General features: G+C 41.1%; 1 protein-coding gene across 16 annotated transcripts in view; it reads left to right on the plus strand.

Moving 5' to 3' along the window:
* Gm9222 (predicted gene 9222) overlaps positions 1 to 13,624 on the plus strand; it is a 58,104-nt gene that overhangs the window by 19,030 nt on the left and 25,450 nt on the right. For 7 of the 16 annotated variants that reach the window (NR_168605.1, NR_168604.1, NR_168601.1 and 4 more), the window contains exons 2-3: positions 79 to 205; positions 406 to 466. The exons of 4 other annotated variants lie outside the window; for them this stretch is intronic. Coding sequence is in view for 6 of the 12 variants with exons in the window: in XM_035096946.1 (XP_034952837.1) it covers positions 79 to 205; positions 406 to 466 (188 nt within the window). In the remaining 6 variants the exon portion in view is untranslated. Of the gene's footprint in view, positions 1 to 29; positions 206 to 405; positions 467 to 1,136; positions 1,359 to 1,807; positions 3,617 to 13,624 lie in introns of those variants that run through there. 5 more of the 16 variants (NR_168599.1, NM_001382838.1, NM_001382840.1 and 2 more) reach the window with 5 other exon arrangements.

A 13,624-nucleotide genomic window follows, 5' to 3' on the forward strand; every position in this document is an offset into this window, starting at 1 on the left:
GGTCAAGGAAGTGTACGTTTACTTTACAGTGATGTCAGTACCATGCTTTGTGATGTACACATGTATGGGATATTTTAGGATGCAGTGACTTATGATGATGTGCATGTGAACTTCACTGGGGAAGAGTGGAATTTGCTGGATCCTTCCCAGAAGAGTCTCTACAAAGATGTGATGCTGGAGACCTACTGGAACCTCACTGTTATAGGTATGACTGAATTTTCTTTTGCTTTTCAAAATAGGGGGAAGACATGTCTCTTGGTTAGTGATGATGCTCTGTTATATCAATTGAGAACAAGGAAGACTGAGCTGAATAAATAGTGTCCAGTAATGTGAAAATTCATAGTACCTTGAATTTTGCCTTATTTCCAATACTGTATCATTCATTTTTCTGGTACTGTCTTTTAGGCTACACTTGGAAAAACCATCATATTGAAGGACGTTGTCATAGTTCAAGAAGAAATGAAAGGTAATTTTCATGTACAAGCTGATGCAATTATGGCTCTGAAGAAATTTTACTATGTTATGGAAACTCTAAAGAAAGCAATAGTGTAAAATGTCAATACTTCAAGTGTAACTATAATTACAATATTCTTTTTTGTTTTTAAGATTTATTTATTTATTATATGTAAGTACACTGTACCTGTCCTCAGATACTCCAGAAGAGGGCATCAGATTTCGATACAGATGGTTGTGAGCCACCATGTGGTTGCTGGGATTTGAACTCAGGACCTTTGGAAGAGCAATCTGCACTCTTAACCACTGAGCCATCTCACCAGCCCTAATTATAATATTCTTAAAAAAAATGTTCTGCCTTGATGTAGTTACCTGATTTATCTATCAAAGCATTGCTCTTTAAAAAAAAAAGACAAGGGAACATTGCCTTAAGAGATACCTTTATTCAATTTGTACCTCTATTAGAGCTATACTGATCTGACAATGTGTATAGACTTAGAAGACTTAGATATTGCACGTTGAATAGTGATAAATATATATGCAAAACCTTCCAATAAGCAAATAATCCATGGGAAAGTTGGTGATACTCATATTCTTATAGTGAAATTGATCATTTATTTAGGGTACAGTTTATGAGAGTCAAGATTGTTGTCATAGGAGAAACCTTAATTCATATATTACAGGTCTATGAGGAACAAAAAGTTAAACAGTGTGAATGCAATGTGGAAGCCTTTCATCTGTTATTCTTCTTTCAATATATATATCATGTGTCACAATTGATGAAAGCCATGTGAGCATAGGGATATTGAAAGAAGCAATGTACCGCTTTCTATCCCAGAAAAGTGAGAAAATTGTCAGATTCTGCCTTTGGCAAACATTCTGAATATGATAAAGTTTGCAATTAATTGGTTTTCTAATTTTACTGGGAACTTCTCCAAGCTCACACTGTAGAAAATCTTTATGGGTACTAGGAATTTGGAAATTCTTTTGTTTGTCCTGGTTCACAGTCAAATGTGGTATAATTCACACTACAGGAAAAATTATGAAAGCAATTAGTGTTATAAAGCTCTGAGTTGTTCCATTTTCCTCATATAGATAAAGTACATCATATAAATATCTTATATAAAAAGGATGTTATAAATGTCAGCTATGTAATAACCATCACAGATATCTCGAAAGATACAAAACAACCCATAATGAGGGAGAACACCATGAACATAAAAAGTGATACAATCAGATGATCTGGTACATATTTATCAGTAGACCAATTTGTAAACTTTATTCATCTTGATGAAATGACTGAACAGGGAAATTAATGTAGTAAACATATCACATGTGCCAATTTTCATTGCAGGTATGTAAGTAATCATAGTGGAGAGAAACTCTATGAATGTAATGAACGTTCTAAAGCCTTTTCATGTCCCAGTCATCTCCAATGTCATAAAAGAAGACAAATTGGAGAGAAAACACATGAACATAACCAATGTGGTAAAGCCTTTCCAACACCCAGTCATCTTCAATATCATGAAAGAACCCATACTGGAGAGAAACCCTATGAATGTCCTCAATGTGGTCAAGCCTTTAAAAAATGCAGTCATCTTCAACGATATAAAAGAACACGTACTGGAGAAAAACCATATAAATGTAATCAATGTGGTAAAGCTTTTACAAGTCACAATGGTCTCCAATATCATAAAACAACACATACTGGAGAGAAACCCTATGAATGTAATCAATGTGGTAAAGCCTTTGCACAATTCTGTAGTCTCCAATATCATAAAAGAACACATACTGGAGAGAAACCCTATGAATGTAATCAATGTGGTAAAGCCTTTGCACAACTCCGTAGTTTAAAATGTCATAACAGAACACATACTGGAGAGAAACCCTATGAATGTAATCAATGTGGTAAAGCCTTTGCACTACTCAGTGGTCTCCAATGTCATAAAAGAACACATACTGGAGAGAAACCCTATAAATGTCATCAATGTGGCAAAGCCTTTACAAGTCACAATGGTCTCCAATATCATAAAAGAACACATACTGGAGAGAAACCCTATGAATGTCATCAATGTGGTAAAGCCTTTGCACAACTCATTAGTCTCCAATATCACAAAAGAAAACATACTGGAGAGAAACCCTATGAATGTAATCAATGTGGTAAAGCCTTTTCACAACACAGTCATCTCCAATATCATAAAAGAACACATACTGGAGAGAAACCCTATGAATGTAATCAATGTGGTAAAGCCTTTGCACAACTCTGTAGTCTCCAGTGTCATAAAAGAACACATACTGGAGAGAAACCCTATGAATGTAATCAATGTGGTAAAGCCTTTGCACAACACAGTCATCTCCAATATCATAAAAGAATACATACTGGAGAGAAGCCCTATTAATGTAATCAATGTGGTAAAGCCTTTTCACAACACAGTCATCTCCAACGTCATAAAAGAACACATACTGGAGAGAAACCCAAGAATGTAATCAATGTGGTAAAGCCTTTGCATGACCCAGTTATCTCCAATGTCATAAGAGAACACATACTGGAGAGAAACCCTAAGAATGTAATTGGTAAAGCCTTTGCATGTCACAGTCATCTGCAACGTCAGAAAACTAAATGTACTGGAGAGAAGCCCTATGAATGTAATCAATGTGGTAAAGCCTTTGCAGGTCACAGTCGTCTCCAATATCATAAAAGAACACATACTTTCCTGATATAGCTGTCTCTTGTGAGGCTATTCCAATACCTGGCAAACACATGTGGATGCTCACAGTCTTCTATTGGATGGAACACAGAGCCCTCAATGGAGGAGCTAGAGAAAGTCCCCAAGGAGCTGAAGGGGTCTACAACCCTGCAGGCAGAACGACAACATAAACTAACCAGTACCCCCAAGGCTCATGTCTCTAGCTGTATATGTAGCAGATTATGGCCTAGTCTGCCATCGTTGGGAAGAAAGACCCCTTGGTCTTGCAAACTTTATAAGCCCCAGTTCAGGGGAATGCCAGGGTCCAGAAGTGGGAGTGGGTGGGTAAGGGAGCAGTGCGGGGGTGTGTGTATAGGGGGCTTTCGGGATAATATTTTAAATGTAAATGAAGAAAATATCTAATAAAAAATTGAAATTAAAAAAAAACATACTGGAGAGAAATTCTATGAATGTAATCAATGTGGTAAAGCCTTTATTGTCTCCAATATTATAAAAGAACCCATGATGGAGAGAAACCTTAGAAATGAAATCAGTATGATAAAGCCTTTTCTCAAAGTTATTGTCTCTATAATCATAGAAGAACCCATATTAGATAGAAACCTTATGAATGTAGTCCGTGTGCTAAAACCTGTGCATATCCCACTCGTTTTCAAAACGTAAAAGATTCCACACTGGAAAGAAACCTCATGAATGCAATCAATGTCGTAAAGACTTTTTAAAACTCTATAGTCTCCATTATTTTCAAAGAACACATAGAAGACAGAAACCTTAGGAAGGTAATCGGTGTTGTAATGCATTTGATGTCACGGTCATCTACGATGACATAAAAGATCACATACAAGTGAGAGCCCATGTCAATGTTATGAATGTAGTAAAGCCTTTGCATGTCATAGTTCTTTAGGCATACACAAGACAAACCACACTGCAGAGAAACCCCAATTTAAATGTTTGCTTTTCTGAGAGTTGGTTTGGTCATGAGATCTGTTCCTAGCCATTGAAAGGCTGAGGGAGAAACCCTCTGAGTATATTTAATATGGTAAAGTCTTTGCACAATTTTGTAGTTATCTTCATCATGGAAGAATTTTAACTGGGTAGAAACATTGTGAATCTATTTAGTATGGTGAAGCTTTTTCACTGAACGTCTTTTTATGTATATTCTTCTTTTTATGAGACTATTTGTACTGGTGACAGATGCTATGAATGTCAGCAGTGTGGTAAACCTTTACATTGTTGGGTCCACTGAGGTTCAACACAACACACACTCCAGGACAATGCAAGGATAAGAATTTATTGGGCTGGGTGGTGGTGGTGCACTCCTTCAATCCTAGCACTCGGGAGGCAGGTGCAGGCAGATTTCTGAGTTCAAGGCTCGACTAGTCTAGAGTGCGTTCCAGGACAGCCAGGGCTACACAGTGAAACCCTGTCTGGGGAAAAAAAAAAGAATTTGTTGGAATTAAGTCACTTCTGATCAGTGAGAGAAACAAAACTATACTCAGAAGGTTATCTTCAAAACCCCACCGCCCACACCAAACCTGAAACAGAAAGTTGTATAGCTTTCAAACACAAAAACCTCAAAGTCCTGGGCCAACTTACAGCTACATTTTCTCCCAAATCAAAACTTATTTTTATTGAATGAGTCAATAAATGGTGATTGCTAACTCCTTGTATTTTGTTGTTGTTGTTGCAGCTGTGGGTGGTGTTGGTGTTGGGCTGTGTGTGTGCTTTCCCTTCTTTTGTAGACAGTAAGAGATTATTTACTACCCGTGTTTTCATGTGTATCCTTAACTTCCTCCGGTTAGATTCTACCTCTATCTCTTTGTGTTGGTCAGTATGTTTAGAGAGAGGTTGTTTAAATTTGAGTTTATCGTGGACTATCTTAATTTTTTCCATTTACAGTGTAGTCTTTTTTTACATACTAAAATCCAGGCATCTGTTGTTTCTGCGGCACATGTGTGCAAACCCTTCTGGCGTCTACAGACTCCAAGCAGAAGACATCTGTGATCTTAATAGATCTTCCTTTATGTTTTTCCTGGCTTTTTACCTTTGCAGCTTTTAGTATTCTTTCCTTGAATTGTATGTTTTGATTATTACACAGGGAAGAGACTTTATTTTGTGGTCCCTTCTGTTTGGTGTTTTGATGATTGTTGTGTTTTCTTTAGGTTAGGAAGTTTTTCTTCTACGATTTGGTTGTCAATACTTTCTGAGACTTTGAGCGAGGATTCTCCTTCCTCTCTTCCTAAGTATTCTTATGTTTAGTCCTTTTAAAATCAAGATAGATAGATAGATATCCTCTATATATATTATCTATAAATCTATCCAATTATGCTTCATTTTTTCTTTTTTAATTATTTTTTTTATTTATTTAAGTACATCCTTTTCCTATCCCATTGTGGATAGAGAGACAAGGCAGTCCTCTGGTACATATGTGCCTGGGGCAATGAGCCAGTCCCTGGATGCTCCTTGGTTTTTGGCTGGGAGGTCTGAAGTGTCCAGATTAGCTCAAAGTTTTGTTCTTATCGGGTTGCCATCTTCTTCACCCCCTTAAGTCAGTACAGAGACCTGTCCTTATGTAACATTTCAACCTACAACAATATATTGATATATCGATCTACATATTACTATATCTTATCTATTCATCTATATATCACCTATTAATCTATATGTCTATATATCTATATGTATATATCTATACACCTATACATCTATATATCTATCCATATATCAATAAATATATATAATCTATATATTATCTATATATCTATAAATATATATATATATACATATATGTATATTTTTAAATCTATCCATCCATCTATGTATCTGTAAGTCTATCCATATGTTTAGCTTGATGTATCTTTTTTCTTTTTCTGCCAGATAACATATATATATATATATATATATATATATATATATATATATATATACACACACACACACACATTATGTTCCAATTTTTCTTTTTTAATTAATTTTTTTATTTATTCAAGTACATTCTGCTCCTGTCCCATCATTGTGGACAGAGAGACAAGACAGTCCTCTGCTACACTTATGCCTGGGGCAATGAGCCAGCCCCTGGATGCTCCTTGGTTTTTGGCTGGGAGGTCTGAAGTGTCCAGGTTAGCTCACAGTTTTGTTCTTCCTATCTGGTTGCCATCCTCTTCAACCCCCGAAGTCAGTACACTGACCTGTCCTTATGTGACATTTCCCCCTACAACAATATATCAATATATAGATATATATCGATCTATATATTTCTATATCTATCTATTCATCTTTATGTCTATATATCATCTATAGATCTTCAATCTATACATCTATATATCTATATATCACCTATAAATCTATATATCTACATATCTATACATCTATCTGTATATATCTATACATCTATATATCTATCCATATATCAATAAATCTAGATAGATATCTATCTATATATTATCTATAAATCTATATAAAATCTATATATCTATAAATATATATATAATTCTATCTATCTATTCATCTATCTATCTATAAGTCTATCTAATTGTTTAGCTTGATGTAGCCTTGTCTAAAAGGACTGTTATGTTCTAGGTTTCAGATGTTCAGCCTGAGAGGAAACAGTATGAGTAACATTTGATCTAATACCAGATCCTCGACTCTGGACCCATATTTTACGATAGTTTTGGGGATTGTGATTACATCATTCCTACCTCCTGTGATCAATCAGTAAACACATCTAATGCCTGCAGCTGGCAAGAAGAAAGGTTGATGGAATTTCAGTTCTCGGCCTCGGTGTCTTTGGAAGAGACCATGAAGGAGAGGGAAGAAGAAGCAGGAAAAAGGTCCCATGGGTGGATGGATTGGGAGAGCATGGCCAGGAGGGCGAGCCTGAGAGTATGAGCAGCCTGGGCAGAATATGGCAAGTGAGCCGGGCGTGGTGGCACTTGCCTTCAATCCCAGCACTTGGGAGGCAGAGGCAGGCGGATTTCTGAGTTTGAGGCCAGCCTGGTCTCCAAAGTGAGTTCTGGGACAGCCAGGGCTATACAGAGAAACCCTGTCTGGGGGGTTGGGGGGGGGAGAATATGGTGAGTGATATCTCACAGTTCTTAGTAAAAAAGTAGAGAAATTAGCATAGAGGAATGGTATCTGCCCCATGCTGGTGCTTTAATGCTTATAATAATTATTATTATTTCTCATTATTATTTTATTATTTCACATTATTATCATTTACTACATTATTATATTATTTAATATTATTTCTTTTTTATTATCTTTCCTATTATTTTGTTATTATTTCATAGTATCATTTCTTATTCTTACTATTAGTTTATTATCATTTCTTCTTTTCTTATTGTTATTATTATTTTATACCTCTGTAGTTTATGTGGTGGTAAGAATTCCACAAGTAATATTTACCACAACAAGTTGGCTGTAAAAACAACTTGTGCCCAATGACTAAAATGCAATTAAAAGTAAGATGTGGTTTTACACACTTGTAACCTCAGAACCCAACAGACAAAGCAGAAACATGGCCAACAGTTATTTTCTTGGGATACAGGAAGAAAGTCCTCTGGGGTCTCTGCTAATAAGGTCACACACACACACACACACACACACACACACACACCCCCACACAAACATGCACACACACACATAGTAAATACATACATTAATTAATACATATACACACACATCACGCACATAAACATACATGCACCACACATACACCAAACACACACACATAACCATGCCCCCACAAAAACACGCACACGCACATATACCACATACTTACATTCACACCCATATACACCCACATACACCACAGATACACATGCACACACACCATGTACAGTAACACACATACACACACCACAATACCCCCACACATTCACATACATACCACATACATACATTCACACATATACACAAACACCACACATACACATGCACACATACCACATACTTACATTCACACACATACACTACACACATACACCACACAGCACATGCACACACACACCATATACATACATTCACATGCATACACACACACACCCTACACACACCTCCCTTTTTGATTCTGGTTCATTTTGCTTAACAATGATTTCTAGTTCCTTCTGTTTCTGTGTAAGTATCATGATTTCACTTTTCTTCCTGATTGCATGAAATCATGTCATGTGTACTGTGTGATCAATTTTGCTAACAAGGATAAAAGCCAAAAGCAGGTCCTGGGCTGAGGAATTTGCATTGTGGGTGTTTCACATAGCCAAGAGTGACATGGAATGTCCCAGAGTCTCTTCTCCCTCAGTGAGCCCCTTGGAACATGGCTCTTGACCAAGGTTGTGGGGAAGGCAGGATGAGGAAATCAGTAGCTGACATTGTTTGTATACCTACTTGCCTGGTGATTTCTGCTGCAACCACCAGGTTGTGTGTCTGATGACCTTCCACAGGTTCCACCATCTGCCTGCACTTTGACCCCATGAGTGTCAAATCAGAACTCCTGAAACCTATTAAATCTGGGGGCTTTGAGACACTTTGAGAAAATATGGACAAGGTGGAGCACAGGGTATCCGAGGTCAGTGAAGCTGGTCTGTATACATTGTAGAAGACATGCATCTGTGAACCCACAACATGCAGCTCAAAGTATGAATGCTGTGTAGGCTGTAGACTGGGTGAGGGCAATGATTGTCCATGCTACAGATGCCCCATTCTGGTGGAGGGTGTTGACCAGATGGGTTCAGGGAATGTCTCTGTGCCTGTCTCTCAATCTTTCTATGAATCTAAAACTGCCCTAAAATAAAGTCAGTTAAAAATACATATGGGTGGGCTGGTGAGATGGCTCAGTGGTTAAGAGCACTGACCGCTCTTCCAAAGGTCCCAAGTTCAAATCCCAGTTCAACCACATGGTGGCTCACAACCATCTGTAACGAGATCTTATACCCTCTTTTGGTGTGTCTGAAGACAACTACAGTGTACTTACATATAATAAATAAATAAATCTTAAAAAAAAATACATATGGGACCCAAGGAGCTGAAGGGATTTGCAGCCCTATAGGTAGATCAACAATATGAACTAACTAGAACCCCGAGAGCTCCCTGGGACTAAACCACCAACCAAAGAGGGACCCATGGCTCCAGCTGCATATGTAACAGAGGATGGCCTAGTCAGTCATCAATGGGAGGAGAGGCCATTGGTCCTGTGATGGTGCTATGCTCTAGTATAAGGGAATGCCTGGGCCAGGAAGCTGGAGTGTGTGGGTAGGGGAGCATAGGGAGTGGGGGAAGTGATAGGTGATTTTCAAAGGGGAAACAGGAAAGGGGATAATATTTGAAAGGTAAATAATGAAAATATCTAATAAAAAATACATATGGGCATGGCGGGGTGGCTCTGTGCTTAAGAGTTCTTACTGTTCTTTGAGAAGACCCTAGTCAGTTCCTCCCGTGTTGAGAGGCTCACAATCACTGGTAACTCCAGCTCTGGGGGATCGGGTGCCCTCTTCAGGCCTCCTCGGGCACCTGCACTAACGTGCATATTCCTACCCTAATGTGCACAGATCTGTTAGGGAACTGCATGGCTTTTCTAGTCCAGATCTTGGATTTTTGGTCTGAGTCTAAATTCAGGGGTAGTCCTTTGTAAAACACTGAGTATTGAGTGCCTGATTTGTTTATAGCTCCTGGCTAGGCACTGATGCAAGATAATGAATGAAGTGATGCCCTCTTGACTTCATGGTGTCCAGTCAATCTGGGAGGAGGGCAGACACACAGTCCCCACCCCTACCCCCAGTCTGCAGAGCAAGGGAAGTCCTAGGTCCTCCTGCTCTTTAGAACAGACTCTGTGGCAAACCACTGCTTGGTTCAGGAAGAACATTGCAAGTATGATCATTGCTGTGAATGGAAAGACTCTGCACCATAAGGGGAAACTGAGACAGTGCTGTAGCCTAAGAAGAGAAGATGTGCTCGGGTGACAGGACTTTCCTGTCCCATTCTGACTGCCACTTAGCTCTTGAGTCAATTACTAGCCTCCCTATGAGCCCCATTTTCCCTCTCAAGGAAATGGAGGTAACACTGGGCCTCCCTCCTTGGTGTCCTGAGGATCTCAGTGGACAATGACAGCTTTGAGTGAGGTACAAGACTATTTAGGAACAGTCCCATAATATTGTTCATTGGGAATAGGCCTCCAGTCCCCATGTGGGGAGCAGACAGGGAGGAAAGAGATGGCCTTCAGAGCTGGCTCTACAAGGGTGAATAAGTTATATTCATGATGCTGACTGTGTGTATCTTTGACCAGATTGGTGACGGTAGTGTGCTGTCTGAGTTGGGATATATTTTTACTCTATGTTTACATTTTCTGTGTGCCATTTTCTGAGTCAGGGAAGTATGTCTGGGCAATATGGGTTTTGAGGAAAAGGCCTGGCTTGGGTCAGCCCCAATATGGCCCAGAGCAGGACCTTGGTTGCTATTTTGAGCCTTCCCAAACCCAGCCAGGATGCTCCATCAAGCATCCTAATGACCAGAAGGGAAAAATGTCCAGTCACCATTTGAGTTATAATTAATATTCTGAGTCCAGAGAGCCATGGCCATGACCATCACCCACACTGGCTTTGTGACAATGTTATTCCACCAGAGGATCACCAGTATCTCACCAGGCTTCTGTTAATGGAGGATCATATGAACTATATGCGCGCATGCACACACACACACACACACACACACACACACACAGAACATGCATACACAAATGCACACATGGTACACACGTGCATACTCACGTAAACACACACACAATCAGCTTTACTTGGGTACTTGGGACAAGTGAAGGGATGTTGTGAGCTCACCCAGGTGCCAGTGCCCTATGTGACCTGTGGTCTTCTTTTCCATGGGCATGGTCTAGCAGCTTGTTGAGCCTGTGCATCATCCCCCAGTGGTTCTGATCCCTGCTCTGTCTTGGCCTCCACTTGGCCCTAGATAAGTCACCCCAAGGCCAATAGGCCTGCAGAGCATTAGAGCTATGGATGAAAGGGGTGCATTTACAGAGACTGTGGGTACAGTCTCTTCAGTGATCTCAGAGGACAGGTCAGGAAACTGAGGCTGAGAGGTAAGAAGAACCCTGTAAGTACCAGGATGAGCCAGGCCTACTTAACCATGAGGCCAGCATCACCACCATTGTTTCAGAGATTGTGCATGTTTCATGGTTCTTTCTAATCCCAATGGCTGCTACCTCAAGAGGTCAACAAGATGCAGAGGCAAATGTCAAGCGGTACTTCTGTCGTTGGCTCTGGTAAGTGCAGCAAATTCCCTAGAGACTTAGACCAGCACTTCCCAGCAGACCTGGGAGTGGCTGGGTCTCCCTCACCCCTACCCCAAGCCCAAGCTGCTACAGCATTCATAGAGGGAATTTCATGGCACAGGGTGTCCTCAGGAATTCCTGTGGGTGGAGTTCCTTTCTGGCATTCATCTTCTGGAGGAAGAGGATATCTCCTGCTGCCTTTTTCTTCACTCCCCCACATTCCGTAGACACTCTGTCCAGGTTGTCAGTGAGTCTGAAGGAGATACCCAGTAAGAGGCCCTTGTCTTCGGAGAGAGGGTCTTTGGGTCCCCTCAATCGAAAATAGACATAGTGGAATATCGTGTGCAGTGCTGGGGCTAAAGAGAGCAGTTCCTGAGTCTATATGACTGAATGTCACCTGCATACATGCCTCCAGGCCCCAGGGTCCTCGACTCCAGATGCCATCCATGCACAAGTGTATGGTAGGGTACAGTCAAGCCTGGAAACTGATGTCTGGAAGCTGGAGCAGACAAAGAGGTCAGAGGAGTACAAGTTCTAGCCTATAGTGTCTCTTCTCATCCTGAGGCCCTTGGATGCTTTGGTGTACACCCAGTGACTCCTCTGTAGCCAAACACACCTTGGCACTGAATGAGGAAAGTCTGGGTCAGATAGTTCTTAATCTTATGTCAGAACTTTGCTATGGGGTCAGAAGTCAGAGGATGATCAGTAAAAGGATCCCTTTGATGATGGGCACCTCCTCCATTCCCACCCACCTGTCTGTGGATGAAAGCGTGTACAAGTCTGGGGCACAGCCTTGCTGTTAGCTCTCCACCTTGGCAGGCAGTATGGCTGTGCTCAGCATGTATTAAGAATATACTCTGTCTCCAGTGAGCTTGAGGGCTCTGGCTTCTATTGGCAAAGAAAAGCAAAGTAAAGCCTGGGCCTTGAACTCATTATAATATTGGAAAAAGTAAAGCTGGAAAGAGGTTAGGCTTAGAAGGTTGTGTGTAGAGGCTTCCCTTTTCAACCAAGTATTCCAGGAAGGATAAGAAATATGAGCTCGGAGAGAGCCTGAAGAAGGTGTGGGAGCAAAGGCCCAGTGGCAGCTGTAGGGATGGAGACAGAAGCAGTGGAGTTCTGTGTGGCCAGAGAGGATTGAAGGATGGTTTAGGCAGATGGGGGTGCAATGAGTCACAGCCTGCAGCTCAGAGCTCAATGTGTACTGAGTGACAGCTCTGTGGTTGTAGATAATGACCTGCTCCCTCCCTCCCTAATTTCCCCACATGTTCCTGCTCTCTTTATGTCATAGTGACTCACCTCTGTGCACACTGAGGCTTCCTCTGAGCATCCATCTTTCCCGTCCACCAGTCAGCATCTTCTCCATCTGCCGAAGGTTAGGGTCATTCGCTCAGCACATCTTCAGGCCAAGTCCATGCATACTTGGTAAAGGTGGCTGGATGAATGAATGAGCAAAGGACTCATATTCCTGTGTGTAAGAATAGCGAGATCCCAAGGGGGATATCTTCCGGAGTCCTGTGTGGTGCTCTGAAGAGTCCTCCTCCTAACAGCTTTTCCTCCTGGGCTATCACTGGAGCTAGGAGGGATGGGTGCCTCTGAGTACTCAGTGAGGTAACACATCTCTGTGTTGGGGGAGGGGTGTTGGGATGTGTGTGTGTCTGTAAACTTTGCAGCGTGTATGGTATGAAGTGTGAGCCACTGCCTGACGGTCCCTAACCCTCACACTCCTATTCCCAAGTAGTAGGCATGGACTTCCCAGGATACCTGCTGCCATGAGAGAAGGGACCTTCCTCCTGAAACCCCATCCCTGTGTCTAGCAAGGCCTTGGTGCTTGGGCCCCTGTACTAGACCTGTCCTCAGCAACAGGAGCCTCTGGTCCCTGGGCTGATGTTTGCTTTGGTACATCCTTCCTTCCCTCTCCTCATTTCTTCTTTGAAGTACAGGAGTTAACATGTCACTGCACTCGGTGTGACCTGCAAGAGAAGCTTTTCAGGTCGGTGGCTTCCCTCCTCACAGGGTGCTGTACTCAGATGGAGCTCATTGAGGAAGCCTGTGGTCTTTCACAGTAAAAGTCCTCCAAGTCCCCACCGAGCATTTGCCTGGTGGTTCAGTTTGTCTCTCCTCATAGCTTCTGTTTCCCTTCCTTTCATAAAAATAGGCTGTAAACTCCACACACAGGGACCTTCACTTTTGG

The sequence above is a fragment of the Mus musculus genome, chromosome 12, assembly GCF_000001635.26.
Source record: "Mus musculus strain C57BL/6J chromosome 12, GRCm38.p6 C57BL/6J".
Classification (NCBI taxonomy): domain Eukaryota; kingdom Metazoa; phylum Chordata; class Mammalia; order Rodentia; family Muridae; genus Mus; species Mus musculus.